The sequence below is a fragment of the Astatotilapia calliptera genome, chromosome 12, assembly GCF_900246225.1.
Source record: "Astatotilapia calliptera chromosome 12, fAstCal1.2, whole genome shotgun sequence".
NCBI lineage: Eukaryota > Metazoa > Chordata > Actinopteri > Cichliformes > Cichlidae > Astatotilapia > Astatotilapia calliptera.
This window is the reverse complement of record NC_039313.1, coordinates 31,165,507-31,181,254: the sequence shown is the minus strand read 5'-3', so window position 1 is coordinate 31,181,254 and position 15,748 is coordinate 31,165,507. Positions and strand designations below refer to the sequence as shown.

General features: G+C 39.1%; 2 protein-coding genes across 2 annotated transcripts; both read left to right on the top strand.

Annotated features, from left to right (window-relative positions):
- The first annotated feature begins 5,747 nt into the window (after nucleotides 1–5,747).
- Nucleotides 5,748–7,452, top strand: LOC113033654 (tripartite motif-containing protein 35-like). The gene has a single exon (XM_026187669.1). The coding sequence runs from the start codon at nucleotides 5,863–5,865 to the stop codon at nucleotides 7,273–7,275; it is 1,413 nt and encodes a 470-aa protein (XP_026043454.1). The 5' UTR covers nucleotides 5,748–5,862; the 3' UTR covers nucleotides 7,276–7,452.
- Nucleotides 7,453–13,791: 6,339 nt separating this feature from the next.
- Nucleotides 13,792–15,409, top strand: LOC113033684 (nuclear factor 7, brain-like). The gene has a single exon (XM_026187722.1). It carries the CDS (start codon nucleotides 13,965–13,967, stop codon nucleotides 15,384–15,386), a length of 1,422 nt encoding a protein of 473 aa, XP_026043507.1. The 5' UTR covers nucleotides 13,792–13,964; the 3' UTR covers nucleotides 15,387–15,409.
- Nucleotides 15,410–15,748: the final 339 nt, after the last annotated feature.

Sequence of the window (15,748 nt, the reverse complement as noted above, 5' to 3'; positions counted from 1 at the left end):
AACTGACACTTCTTAAAAGAAGGATTCATGATTAAACATCAGCAAGAGTCAACTTTACAACTACAAGATTTAAATGTCCTGATTATCAGCATCTTGTTTTCAGTTAAATAACATTTGAAAGTAACACGTCTTATTTAAAGTTTTCCAAATTCAAAGAAATGACTTCTAAGTTCTGACGCTGTCTCATCAGTGTATCTACACTTGATTGATTTCATTAAAAATGTTATTTCTTGTGTTGTTTTTAACCTTAATCAGAAGCTGACATCTCTCACAGTTTGAAAGATTTCTGGATCTTCTCATGTTTCATAATTAGGTTTTAATTTGATTGTCAAACTTCACTCTCAGTCTCAGTGTTTCAGTGAATCACCTACCTTTGATTTGTACTTCAATGTTATTCTTTAACTGCTCTCTTTGATTATTGAGATCACAAAATGTTTCTGTGAAGTGAAATAAATCAATTCAGTGATTCTGTTGTTGTTGTGTTTGACAGTAAATCAGCTTTTCAGACACAGTCATTAGTTCAGATTCATTTAACATGGAAACTCACTTTGATTGTTGTGTTTACATTTAACTGACTCCTTAGAATAAAAGATTATTTGCTTCTATTAGTTTGTAAATATTCTTGTTGTGCTGAAGCTGTTTTATTGAAACAATCAGCAGATTTTATCAAATCAAGAATTTATTTTAAGCAGCTACATTTTAAATCTTTTTTTCAGACCAACATTCACATTTAACCCCAGACAGAAATCAAATGTGATCATTGATAAACTTTACATTCTCACAGCTAATCTGTATGTTTACAAACTCAGAAAATAGTTTGTATGAACAAAGCTGCAGAGATTTCAGATGAAGGTGCAGCTTTATAATAGTGGTGTTTTATTTGTATATTATATTTACGCACAAGATGGAGACAAAGTTCAGATTTTGTTCTCTAGTAAAAATGTTTACACTGTAAACATTTACACTTATCCCATTTTTAAATGTAAATCATTAAATGTTAGAAATGACTTCACTTAACAGATAAACAGAACACTAAGACTGAGCCAAGTTCATCTGTAAATATTTTAAATAAACAAATAAAATGTCTAATCACACTTTCACCTCAGGTCAGTGTCAGTCTGATCAGCTCAAATCCACAATCCTGCTGCGATAAAGCAAATTGTCTCTTTAGGATCAAATCAAACTGCTGCTGCTGATGTGGTCGCTGTAGTGTCTGTAAGTTTGAGTCTTGTGTGTCATCTGCAACCACCACACATTCAGAGGGGGAGAGAGGGCAGTACAGGCCTCGACCAACACCCACAAAGCTCTCCTGCGGGGAAAGAATCTGGCCAAAACTCCACTGGTTAAAATGTCTCTGCTCTCTGGTGTCACTGTAGTGCAGAGGCTTCAGAACTAGAATCCTCTGGTTTAAGGATTTCTTCAACATTAAATAATCCAGTGACAGTTGTCTGTATTTCCACCGCTGCACGCAAACAATAACTGTTAACAATGAATTCAGCAAACTTTATTTTTCAAATTGTAAACAAATACAGTTTAAAACAGCATTTCTGTCGCTGCCACAGAGTAACTCACATTAGGACCCCGTCCTCGTTTGGGCTGTTAAAAGTCAATTTACTCGCTTGAGCAGGATTTCTCTCCGAACGCAGGGAGCTGCCCGCCAGAGCGTGAAATTGTCACAATGCGTGTAAAGGAGACACTGCTCTACAAAAAGTGTGGTTTTTATCCTGGTGGGAGCAAAACAGCTAAAGTAAGAGGGAAATTCATGACAATTTTTTAAAATGTGTAACGTGGTTTTGATCTTCTTTTGCTGCTGGTTCAGTGAATTTTGGTCTGAGAGTGACGAAACCTGCAGCTGCAGAATCTGTGAGGTGTCGGCTTTCAGCTCCCGACAGCATTTCCACGTACGTGACATCGGATGAAAGATCCACACTTTGTGTTTAAATCCATTCACCTGCTGTTATTTCCTGTTTTAGCTGTTTGCTGTGTTGAAATAGTTTTGTGAGCTTTAAGCTGAGATTTACACCTTAAGATCACACACAGAAACAGAGAGAGAGTCAGAAGCAGGTCCAACCGGCTGGGCAGCTGCCCTTTTGTAATGATCCCTTGCAAGTGATTGACCTACTGTGCACAGATCAGCCAATAGACACATACCAATTAACTTTAAATGGGCCAATAGATACAGGCTTTAACACTTGAAAGACAAGAGAAACAGAGGAATAACAGTGCCACTTGTCGTGGCATGTAACAATTATACCTCAGACTGCATGTTTGAGGTGTAATTTTAATCTCCAAAAAATGTATGAATTTAATACAAATATGTGGGGATAGAAGCAAAGCATCAATCCTATCATGGTAGACTTGATCCCATAGCAATGCCAGAGTTGGTATCGATACTATCAATACTTGGATCGATCTGCCCACCTCTACTGATTGCATTGTTCTTCCAATAAGTAAGATACACTTCACATTCTTGGTCTCATTTTTTTTTTTTGCTATATTAAGATAAAGTAAAACATGAGTTGTCAAAATGTTTTACTTCTTTTCCTTTTTTGTTTTGAGGGCAACTACTCACACAAATAATATGTGTATCTGAACGACAGCCTAGCTGCGCCAACTGGTGAAGACAAATAACATATTGTAGATATCAAGTGGAGGTGGGAAAAAGGCCGGAGAGAACCCTACCAAACATGACAAGTCCACACAGAAAGGCCCAGGTGGTGGAGATGAACTTGGGGCCTTCTTGCTGTGAGGCAACACTGCTTTTGGACACCTGCTTTTTAGGTGGTCAGACAAACTGAAACACTGGGGAGTCTGAGGCTATCATGTGGGTAATCTGTTGGTTTCTGGCTCACTATTTTTGTCATGTATGTCTTTTTATTGTCTTTTAACAAGAGAGTGGAGAGCAGGAGGCAGAAGCTTCAGACAAGAGGAGGCTGCAGCTGAAATTGTGGGAATCATCACTATAACATCATAGTTTGTGAATGAGCTCTCCAAAACCACTTTCAATCCTGCCTTATGTAAAAGTTCAGGTTTGCTCAACGTATGAAGTGATGTTATTCATTTAGACACAGGTCACTGTTACATTAAGATTCTTCATGAGTTCATTCACACGTTCTCATAAACCCGATTAAAAAATGAGCAACATCCTGCATTTCTATTTGCAGAATTTGTCAGTACATGAAGTGGTGCATGATGCTTCTGATTTGATTTTGTTAGCTTGGCAGCTATATTTTGATAGTTAATTTCATAATTACAACAGGCAAACTTTAAAGTGAGTCATATAAACTACAGTCTGCAGAGAGCTGTCACTGCCATTTGCTGTTAACTCATCCTTGATCCTGCTTCTACTTCCTGTGTAATACGTTTCCAAAAGACACAAACTAACCCTCATATTTTTTTGTTAAATCTCAGACTATAATTATTACGGTCACCTGTCACAGATTGTCTTCATCATGATAAACATGTTAAAATTAATTACAAATACATTACATACAAATTTTACGTACCATATTTTTCAGATTATAAGGCGCACTGTCGATGAACGGGTCTGTTTTCATACATAAGGTGCACCAAGCGAAACAAAACAGTCACATCAAACTTTACTCAACTCATTCTTCTTGCTTCCTCCACTTCCGTACCATTGATTCATTAATGTTGAAATTTCTTGCAGCTGCTCTATTCCCATGTTGTTGCAGTATATTAATGACTAACCTCGTATTGTGGATGGATTATCTCAGTTGTTCTCCTGACTGAAGTTCGGTCCGTTTACAGCATCCTGCCATGTGATTGCATTTGTCCCAAACCATCGGGAACCCTCACATTAACTTTTATCAAGTGGAAAAAATTTAACGTTCATCCTCCAGCTTCACTGTTTATGTTACACTTTAAATAATTTGAAATTAGTAAAATTTAGAAACTTGTATTTATCTAAAATTTGACAATGGTTGTATGACAAAAGTTTTTTGTCTAATATTTTCAATGCTCTTTTGTAGCATACTTCGATTGGCCCAATAGCAACAAGACTGGTAAAGGACCAACTTGTAATACAGTATTCAATATGAGCCAGTATCATAGAGTGCAGGAAGGTAATCACTGCTTTTTCTGATGTGCGGATATGTCTAAAGTTCAGTATATTAACATTTACAGTTCTCACTACTTTTTAAACGTGTTTTTTTAAAGGGTAATTTTGAGTCTAGCAGTACTCCCAAATACTTAAATCCTCAACATCAAAGCTGATGGGCTGCATCATCAGCAGTTTAGGATTCTGTAAAAAATTACCGTTTAAGTCTCCTAATGCTAGTTCAAATTAACACAGTTTACTTACACCCCACTAAACAAGGTACCCAGTACTAGCATCAGCCTATTTAATCAAGTATTTATTGCTGCCATTTAGTGATCTCTCCATTAATTAAACAATTGTGGTTTTGAATATGTTTTTATTAATCATAAGCTAATGCACTGTTTCATGCATTCATTTCTATGAAGAATATTAAAATATCATCATTGGCTTAACACTGTTATATGTGACTTTGTGCATTTATTGTACAGCCTAACAACATCAGCCTAACTCTGGTTTCTCACACAAACTCTGTCTGACTTCATCAGTCACAGAAAAGTCTTAAGAGCGCCGCTGCTTCTTTAAGTGAATGATCAAAAATACTTGTTAAATGTATTTTGTGACTAGACACCTGCCAGATCTCACACCATTAGAGAGACCCTGTACGTGAAATTGGCTGCTTTAACACAGTAATTTCCCAACTTCTGGAATAAATAAAGTAACTGTTGTCTTGTCATGGATTCATATAATGCATTGATAAGAGGTCTACGGTGTTCTTTTTCATTTAAAGAAGTGGATGTGATTGATAACTTCAAGGCAGTAGTACCTTAAACATGACTTTGACCAGCAACTGATTTGTGACATGTGACTGCAAATTCTTCTGTGTTGTCACAGTTTAATGTCATATCAACAAGTTAAAATCAGTTTGTTTATTTTTTCATTATTAGCATTTCTGGTTTCTCAGTGTCCACTGTGATTCTTCTCTTTATTTTTCATTATTATTTTGGTGACATCACCATCTCATCACATTTCAGTTCAAGACAAACTTGAAAGTTGGAGTCTAAAGGTCTAAAATCTTATGCAGGTTTGAGGCCACAGCCCAGGTAGTAAAAGCAGATATTGTGTTTGGTGGTTATTAATGTATAAATGTATTCACTGGTATATATTTAGTTTATAACAAGCATATTTTAATGATGTATTATTTGAAAAGAATAAACTTTTGATTTCATGTATTTCAGCTGCATTTTATTCTAAATTATTGCTTCATGTTCATGAGGGTCAGGAATTTTTCTTTGTTTTGAGTGTGAGAGCAGAGGTCTGGCAGGTTGACAATCTAAACCCTGTGATGAATCCACATTTCTGTCTTTGGCTGCAACGAAAACTTTAGTTCAAACTGCAGATAAAAACTCTGAGAACATGCTGACTTTTCCTACTTGAACTTCTGAAAGACCACAGCTTCACCTTCTTTGTCTAATTTTTATGTTCTATTTAGGTTTCGTTTTTTAAAAAGGAGAAGTCAAGATTTTCTACATTTTTCACTTTTGTGTCGTTTTAAGGAGCACAAATTGAAAACTATCTGAATGACACACACAGCGCCCTCTGATGGACACAAGTGTTATGTGCGTGTTTCAATTTAACACGTGATCGTGATTCATGAAAATGAAAGTAAATTCCGGCACTTTTGAACTGAGCTGAGACGCCATTACAGGGAGTCAGATCTCTGCTGAAAAACACACGTTTGGAGGATTTTTATCAGAAAGTTCAAGAGACACTAATTTGGTGAGTTAATAATACTTAAAGATCAAATGGCTGAGAGAGCTCTTTTTGAAAATTTCCTGAGCTGCCATGTGTGCTCAGAGACTTTCAGAGATCCTGTGTCTCTGAGCTGCAACCACAGCTTCTGTTCAAGCTGCCTGCAGAAATTCTGGAAACAAACAACAAACCAAAACTGTCCCATTTGTAAAAGAAAATCTTCAAAGGATCGTCCTTATGTCAACTTTGCGCTGAAAGAACTTGCTGATTCATTTGCTGGGAGACAGAAATCTGGATCATCTGAGACAGGAGAAAAGAAATTAATGGCAGTGTGCAGTAAACACGACGAAGAACCTAAACTGTTCTGTGTGGATGAGCAGAGAGCTGTGTGTACTGTGTGTGACTTTCCTCACCACCAGAGTCACAAAGTGGTTCCTGTAGAAGAAGCAGTCAGTGACCTGAAGGAGCAGCTGAAATCTGACTTAAAGTCTCTGCAGGACAAGAGGAACAAATACAAACAAGTGGAGGAAACATACAATGAAGTGATTCAACACTCCAAGAAGCAGCTGTTGTCCACAGAGAGGCAGATCAGAGCAGAGTTCAACAAGCTCCAGCAGTTCCTGAAAGAGGAAGAGGAGTCCAGACTGGCAGCTTTGAGGGAGGAAGAGGAGCAGAAGGGGAGGACTATCAGCAGAGAGATGAAGATGATTGAGGAGCAGATCTCCTCTCTGTCAGACAGCATCTCTGCTGTTGAAGAAGAGCTGCAGAAACACAGCGTGCCATTCCTCAGCAGTTATAAAGACACTCAGAGCAGAGCCAGAGCCCAGAGCTCAGTGTCAGATCCACAGCTGGTCTCAGGAGCACTGATAGATGTGGCCAAACACCTGGGCAACCTGTCCTTCAGAGTGTGGGAGAAGATGAAGGAGAAGGTCCACTTCAGTCCTGTCATTCTGGACCCAAACACTGCAAACCGCTGGCTCTATCTGTCTGATGATCTGACCAGTGTGAGGAATGGAGACACAAAGCAGCAGCTTCCTGATAATCCAGAGAGAAACACTAAGTATCCCACTGTTTTTGGCTCTGAGGGCTTCAGCTCAGGGAAACACAGCTGGGAGGTGGAGGTGGGAGACCATCCTGACTGGACTGTGGGTTTAGTTAAAGAGTCAGTTGACAGGAAGGGAGAGTGTTCTGGTTCACCAAAATATGGAATCTGGCGTTTAAAATATGACAGTGGAAAATACACTAATTGTGTTGGTCAGACTGGGACAGTGAAGAAGAGTCTCCAGAGGATCAGAGTCCAGCTGGACTATGACAGGGGGGAGGTGTCCTTCTATGACCCTGAAGACATGACTCACATCTGCACTTACAGAGACACTTTCACTGAGAAACTCTTCCCATATTTTAATATTGGAAATGCAGGAGACGCCAAAACCTCTGATATCAAAATCTGTCAGACTGAGATTTGATTGTAAAGTGATTCTTTATTTTAACTGTTTTTTCAGTACAGCAGCAGGGTTAATTTTAGGGAAATTATTAATCACACTGTCTGACTTCATTATCAGGTTTTGTTTTATTTTGTTGTTCTAGTGGAACTATTAGCAATTCAATGAAACTAAAGCAACTTTTTCATGTGAAAATCTTGTGACCCACTCGAGTTTCTGTCAGAAACTTTTACATTTTTTTCTTGTTTCTTTTAAATTAATATTTTCAGAATATTTCTCATGTTGTTCATGTAAATACTTTTGATAGTTTTAAAATCTGAATGATGATTTCTTTGCTTTTCAAAGTTGTTGAGTGTGAACAGCAAACTGTGACACTTCTTAAAAGAAGGATTCATGATTAAACATCAGCAAGAGTCAACTTTACAACTACAAGATTTAAATGTCCTGATTATCAGCATCTTGTTTTCAGTTAAATAACATTTGAAAGAAACACGTCTTCTTTAAAGTTTTCCAAATTCAAAGAAATGACTTCTAAGTTGTGACGCTGTCTCATCAGTGTAACTACACTTGATTGATTTCATTAAAAATGTTCTTTCTTGTGTTGTTTTTAACCTTAATCAGAAGCTGACATCTCTCACAGTTTGAAAGATTTCTGGATCTTCTCATGTTTCATAATTAGGTTTTAATTTGATTTTCAAACTTCACTCTCAGTCTCAGTGTTTCAATGAATCACCTACCTTTGATTTGTACTTCAATGTTATTCTTTAACTGCTCTCTTTGATTATTCAGATCACAAAATGTTTCTGTGAAGTGAAATAAATAAATTCAGTGATTCTGTTGTTGTTGTGTTTGACAGTAAATCAGCTTTTCAGACACAGTCATTAGTTCAGATTCATTTAACTTGGAAACTCACTTTGATTGTTGTGTTTACATTTAACTGACTCCTTAGAATAAAAGATTATTTGCTTCTATTAGTTTGTAAATATTCTTGTTGTGCTGAAGCTGTTTTATTGAAACAATCAGCAGATTTTATCAAATCAAGAATTTATTTTAAGCAGCTACATTTTAAATCTTTTTTTCACACCAACATTCACATTTAACTCCAGACAGAAATCAAATGTGATCATTGATAAACTTTACATTCTCACAGCTAATCTGTATGTTTACAAACTCAGAAAATAGTTTGTATGAACAAAGCTGCAGAGATTTCAGATGAAGGTGCAGCTTTATAATAGTGATGTTTTATTTGTATATTATATTTACGCACAAGATGGAGACAAAGTTCATATTTTCCTCTCTAGTAAAAATGTTTACACTGTAAACATTTACACTTATCCCATTTTTAAATGTAAATCATTAAATGTTAGAAATGACTTCACTTAACAGATAAACAGAACACTAAGACTGAGCCAAGTTCATCTGTAAATATTTTAAATAAACAAATAAAATGTCTAATCACACTTTCACCTCAGGTCAGTGTCAGTCTGATCAGCTCAAATCCAGAATCCTGCTGCGATAAACCAAATTGTCTCTTTAGGATCAAATCAAACTGCTGCTGCTGATGTGGTCGCTGTAGTGTCTGTAAGTTTGAGTCTTGTGTGTCATCTGCAACCACCACACATTCAGAGGGGGAGAGAGGGCAGTACAGGCCTCGACCAACACCCACAAAGCTCTCCTGCAGGGAAAGAATCTGGCCAAAACTCCACTGGTTAAAATGTCTCTGCTCTCTGGTGTCACTGTAGTGCAGAGGCTTCAGAACTAGAATCCTCTGGTTTAAAGATTTCTTCAACATTAAATAATCCAGTGACAGTTGTCTGTATTTCCACCGCTGCACACAAACAATAACTGTTAACAATGAATTCAGCAAACTTTATTTTTCAAATTGTGAACAAATACAGTTTAAAACAGCATTTCTGTCGCTGCCACAGAGTAACTCACATTAGGACCCCGTCCTCGTTTGGGCTGTTAAAAGTCAATTTACTCGCGTGAGCAGGATTTCTATCCGGGAGCAGGTAGCTGCCCGCCAGAGCGTGAAACTGTCACAGCGCGTGTAAAGGAGACACTGCTCTGGTCTGTGATCTCTGGTCTCCCACTCAGAGACACAGGTTCCTGAGTGTCTAGCATTCCTACTGCTATGGGAGGCGCTGAGAACACTCTTCGTGTGAGAGAAAATCTCCTCACGCAAATATGTAGAGCCAAATACTGTCAATAATGCAATGTTCTTAAGACTTGTCAGGTAGTCGAGCTTTTCAGTTCAATCAGCTGCATTTCGATGTCTTCTGTGTCCAGCCAGTTAAAGAGAGACAAATCCAGCTGCTCATTAAAGCTTTCTGACTTGATCAGAAAAGAAAGCATTGGTCCATACACCCGAAAGTCCTGAACATGCACAGTGATTTCTGTCTTGAGTCTTCGGATGTATCCGTGTATTTCCGTGGTGTTGATGCTGCGCTGAGTGGGCAGCACCTGAAGCATGAAGCGCCTGTCAGTGCACCCCAGGGTGGCTGTGGCTACAATGTAGCTGCCATCACCAGTGTGTGAATATGTGTGTGAATGGGTGGATGACTGGATGTGTAAAGCGCTTTGGGGTCCTTAGGGACTAGTAAAGCGCTATACAAATACAGGTCATTTTACCATTTTTACCATTTGAAGTGTTGGAGTGTGGACGTTTCAACATTGCTTGAAAAACTGCCAGCTAGTAACATCTCTCACCGGTAGGCGAAGTGATTTTTAGCCAATTGCAAGTTGAATCATGTAGTTGGGGTTGTTAGCTAAGATACTGTCATTAAGAAGCGGCACAACTAACATGTCTACTCGAGCTAATTTGCGATGTGCACCGCTGGCCTGACCGTAGATATTTATTTTTAATGCACGTTTTCAGATTAATTCATTGCCTGTCATGCCATCAGGGCCAGCTGTGGTTAGAGTGCCCAGGGTTGCCAACCCCTGATCTATTGCTTTCCTCACATCAAGAAGCTATCAGTCAAAATCAATACAGCTCTTCCTGCATCTGGAGCTTGTGAAAGACTGTGTGATACTCCTCTTCACTGCTAAACAGTTACAGCTTCACAGCAAGAACCTTGAGAACAAACTGTCCTGTTTAGTGGCTGCTCCATACCAGACTGTGATGGAGGAGCACAGGACAGACTCAATGACTGCAGTGTAGAACTGGATCAGCAGCTCATGTGGAAGACTGTACTTCCCCAGTTGTCTCAGGAAGTACATCCTCTGCTGGGTCTTTTTGAGTATGGAGTTGATGTTGGTCTCCCACTTCAGGTCCTGGGAGATGGTTGTACCCAGGAACTTGAAGATCTTCACAGTTGACACAGGGCTGTCTGATATGGTGAGGGGGAGCAGAGTTGAGGGATGTCTCCTGAAGTCCACTGTCATCTCTACAGTCTTAAGAGTGTTCAGCTCCAGATTGTGCTGACTGCACCAGAGTACCAGCCGCTCAACTTCCTGCCGGTATGCAGACCCATCACCATCCTGAATGAGGCCAATGACAGTGGTGTCATCTGCAAACTTTAGGAGTTTAACAGCCGAGTTCTTGGAGGTGCAGTCGTTAGTGTAGAGGGAGAACAGTAGTGGTGAGAGGACACATCCTTGGGGGGCACAAATACTGAGGGACCGGGTTTCAGAGGTGATCTCCCCCAGCCTCACTTGTTGCTTTCTGTCTGTCAGGAAGCTGGTGATCCACTGACAGGTAGCTGGTGACACGCTGAGCTGGGAGAGTTTGGAGGAAAGAAGTTCAGGCACAATGGTGTTAAAAGCTGAACTAAAGTCCACAAACAGGACCCTGGCATAAGTTCCCGGGCGGTCAAGGTGTTGCAGGGCGTAATGCAGCCCCATGTTCACTGCATCATCCACTGACCTGTTTGCCCGGTAGGCAAACTGCAGAGGGTCCAGCTGGTGGCCTGTAATGTCTTTCAGATGGGCTAACACCAGTCGTTCGAAGGATTTCATGACCACAGACGTCAAGGCGACAGGTCTGTAGTCATTCAGTCCTTTGATGGTGGGTTTCTTGGGAACAGGGATGATGGTGGAGCGTTTGAAGCAGGAGGGAACTTCATACAGTTCCAGGGATCTGTTGAAGATGCGAGTAAAGATGGGAGCCAGCTGTTCAGCACAGGTTTTGAGGCAGGAGGGTGAGACACCGTCTGGTCCGGGGGCTTTCCTGGGCTTCTGTTTCTGGAATAGTCGGCTCACATCCTCAGTGTGTATTCTGAGTTTCAGGGAGGAGGAAAGGGGGGTGAGAGGTGTGGTGGAGGTCGTTGAGTCCGGATTGGAGAGGGTGGTGGTGGTCGTAGGGTCTGGATTGGGGAGGGTGGGGGTGGTCGTTGTGGTAAAGTGAGCTACCTTGTATGTACATATGTTGAAGTTGCCTCGTTCTAATGTTTTTTTTTCTGAGGATGCTGTGCCATTTGGAGTAAAAGTGAATATAATGTATACAGCACATCTTGTCACTGGAAATGGTTTGCACTGTTCATATATTTATATTATTTATTGTAGTTATTGGTTAAAAAGCTTTATGTTGGGAAAAACTGAAATCTGGAAATTCAATTTCTTGTGCCTTATTTTGTTAATGTTTTTATATTCTATTTGAAAACACTAAAATTTGTATTTTTATTTATTTTATTTTTTTGTATGTATGTATGATAGCATTTTTTTAAGGTGAAAAATAAATCAGACATTACAACCAGTTACTCAGTACTTGATTAGTCTTTTCACCAACTACTTTACTCTTACTTGATTAATTTTTTGGACGACTACTTTTCAATTTTACTTGAGTAACAATATTGTAAAGTAATGTTACTCTTGCTTGAGTACAATTTTTGGATACTCGACCCACCTAAAATATTGTCATTGGCCTTATGTGTGACTCTGTGCATCTACTGTGCAACCTAATATTGATACTGTGGTTTCTCACACATACTTTGTCATTGCATTGATCACAGTATAGCATTAGCTCAGCACTACTGAACTGAACTTTGTGGAGAACCAATTTCTCTCTACTAAACTTTTGCCCAGCTGTGTCTTGTTTCATGTTTAATCCAAACCCTCTGCCTTTTCTTTATGGGTTAATGTTTGTCCCACATTTTCACTTCCTTTAACTGTATTTATCTTAAAAAACTTAAAAACAGTAATCATATGTTATTGTTTTTTTGTTTGTTTTTTTGTCTTTTTTGCACAGGGAGTAGTGCAAAAAGAGAATTTTTAATAGGAATTTTAAAAAAATGAATATTTCATTAATTCGGTTTATACAACCTGATTGGATTCCTCCATCCTGATGACTGCTGCTGTGGATAATGGACCCAGACCATCCTCTGCACCTCTTACTGGACCTGCAGATAAACACTTCCTTCAACAACTGTTTCACCCTCACTGCCACAAGGATACAGAAAATCTACACCTCACACCACAATCCCTGTAAATAGTTTGGACATAAGATCCTTATTGTGTCATATTATGTATTGATTTATTGAACACTTCACTCTTTGTATTTTTTCTTTCATTGGCTTCATTTAATGCATTTATAAGAGCTCTATAATGTTGTTGTTGTTTTTTGTCTTTTTAATTATTTTTCAAGAAAGTGGACGTGATTGACAACTTCGAGGCAGTAGTACCTTAAACATGACTTTGACCAGAATTTGATTTGTGACATGTGACTGTAAATTCTTCTGTGTTGTCACAGTTCAGTGTCATATTATGTCATATCAACAGTTTATATCAGATTTATTTTTTGATTATTAGCATTTCTGGTCTGTTCGCTGTGATTTTTCTCTTTATTTTTCATTATTATTTCGGTGACATCTCTAACACTGGTCAGCTCATCACATTTCAGTTCATGACAAACTTGAAAGTTGGAGTCTAAAAGTCTAAACTCTTATGCAGGTTTGAGGCCACAGACCAGGTAGTAAAAGCAGATATCGTCTTTGGTGAATTCTCTAAAAGAACTTTGCTTTTTTGAAGGACTGTAAGGTACAAGCTGTAAAGATGTGACATTTGATGAGTGTAGAAACTTTCCTGAACTGTAACATGTTCAGAGACATTCAGAGATCCTGTGTCCCTGAACTCGAACTACTTACAGGATGTAGTCAGTTTACAGTAATACAGTCATCTTTGATTGAATCTGGTCAAAGGAAATTAACTTCACTGGAATACATTTCGTTTATAACAAGCATATTTTAATGATGTATTATTTGAAAAGAATAAACTTTTGATTTCATGTATTTCAGCTGCATTTTACTCAGAATTATACCCTCATGTTCATGAGGGTCAAGAATTTTTCTTTGTTTTGAGTGTGAGAGCAGAGGTCTGGCAGGTTGACAATCTAAACCCTGTGATGAACTTCTGAAACACCACAGCTTCACCTTCTTTGTGTCATTTTTATGTTCTTTTTAGGTTTCGTTTTTTTTTAAAGGAGAAGTCAAAATTTTCTACATTTTTCACTTTTGTGTCGTTTTAAGGAGCAGAAACTGAAAACTATCTGAATGACTCTGACAGCGCCCTCTGACGGACACAAGTGTTTTGTGCGTGTTTCAGTTTAACACGTGATCGTGATTCATGAAAATGAAAGTAAATTCCGACACTTTTGAACTGAGCTGAGACGCCATTACAGGGAGTCAGATCTCTGCTGCAAAACACACGTTTGGAGGATTTTTATCAGAAAGTTCAAGAGACACTAATTTGGTGAGTTAATAATACTTTAAGATCAAATGGCTGAGAAAGTCAGACTTTTGGAAAATTTCGTGAGCTGCCATGTGTGTTCAGAGACTTTCAGAGATCCTGTGTCTCTGAGCTGCAGCCACAGCTTCTGTTCAAGCTGCCTGCAGAAATTCTGGGAACAAACTAAAAACAAAAACTGTCCCATTTGTAAAAGAAAATCTTCAAAGGATCATCCTATTGCCAACTTTACACTGAAAGAACTTGCTGATTCATTTGCTGGGAGACAGAAATCTGGATCATCTGAGACAGAAAAGAGAGAGAAGAAATTAACAGTGGTGTGCAGTAAACATGAGGAAGAGCCTAAACTGTTCTGTGTGGATGAGCAGAGAGCTGTGTGTCCTGTGTGTGAGTTTTCTCTCCACCAGAGTCACAAAGTGGTTCCTGTAGAAGAAGCAGTCAGTGACCTGAAGGAGCAGCTGAAATCTGACTTAAAGTCTCTGCAGGACAAGAGGAACAAATACAAACAAGTGGAGGAAACATACAATGAAGTGATTCAACACTCCAAGAAGCAGCTGTTGTCCACAGAGAGGCAGATCAGAGCAGAGTTCAACAAGCTCCAGCAGTTCCTGAAAGAGGAAGAGGAGTCCAGACTGGCAGCTCTGAGAGAGGAAGAGGAGCAGAAGGGGAGGACTATCAACAGAGAGATGAAGATGATTGAGGAGCAGATCTCCTCTCTGTCAGACAGCATCTCTGCTGTTGAAGAAGAGCTGCAGAAACACAGCGTGCCATTCCTCAGCAGTTATAAAGACACTCAGAGCAGAGCCAGAGCCCAGAGCTCAGTGTCAGATCCACAGCTGGTCTCAGGAGCACTGATAGATGTGGCCAAACACCTGGGCAACCTGTCCTTCAGAGTGTGGGAGAAGATGAAGGAGAAGGTCCACTTCAGTCCTGTCATTCTGGACCCAAACACTGCAAACCCAGTTCTCTATCTGTCTGATGATCTGACCAGTGTGAGATGTGGAGACACATGGCAGCAGCTTCCTGATAATCCAGAGAGAAACACTAAGTATCCTGATGTTTTTGGCTCTGAGGGCTTCAGCTCAGGGAAACACAGCTGGGAGGTGGAGGTGGGAGACCATCCTTGGTGGATTGTTGGTTTAGTTAAAGAGTCAGTTGACAGGAGGGGACAGCGTTCTGTTTCACCAAAATATGGAATCTGGTGTTTATGGTATGCCAGTGGAAAATACACTAATGGTGTTGGTCGGACTGTGAGAGTGAAGAAGAGCCTCCAGAGGATCAGAGTCCAGCTGGACTATGACAGGGGGGAGGTGTCCTTCTATGAACCTAAAGACATGACTCACATCTACACTCACAGAGACACTTTCACTGAGAAACTCTTCCCATATTTTAATATTGGAAATGCAGGAGACGCCAAAACCTCTGAAATCAAAATCTGTCAGACTGAGATTTGATTGTAAAGTGATTCTTTATTTTAAATGGGGGATTTTTTTGTCTTGGGGTTTTTTGTTTTTTTTGGGGGGGGGGGGGGGGGGGGGGTTTCCTTTCAGTCCAACAGCTTAATTTTAGGGAAATTATTAATCAATCTGTGTAACTTCATTATGAGGTTTTTTTTTATTTTATTGATTCAATGACACCAAAGGAACTTTTTCTTGTGAAAATCTGACCCACTTGAATTTCTGTAAGAAATTTTTGCTTTTAATATTTTTGTGTCTTCTAAATTAATATTTTCACAATATTTCTCATGTTGTTTATGTAAATATTTTATTAACTTTTAAAATCTAAATGATGATGATTTCTTTGCTTTTCAAAGTTG

Bases quoted from the DNA above. Each gene is read 5' to 3' on its own strand.
- LOC113033684 (XM_026187722.1), top strand. From the start codon at position 13,965: ATGGCTGAGAAAGTCAGACTTTTGGAAAATTTCGTGAGCTGCCATGTG.
- LOC113033654 (XM_026187669.1), top strand. From the start codon at position 5,863: ATGGCTGAGAGAGCTCTTTTTGAAAATTTCCTGAGCTGCCATGTGTGC.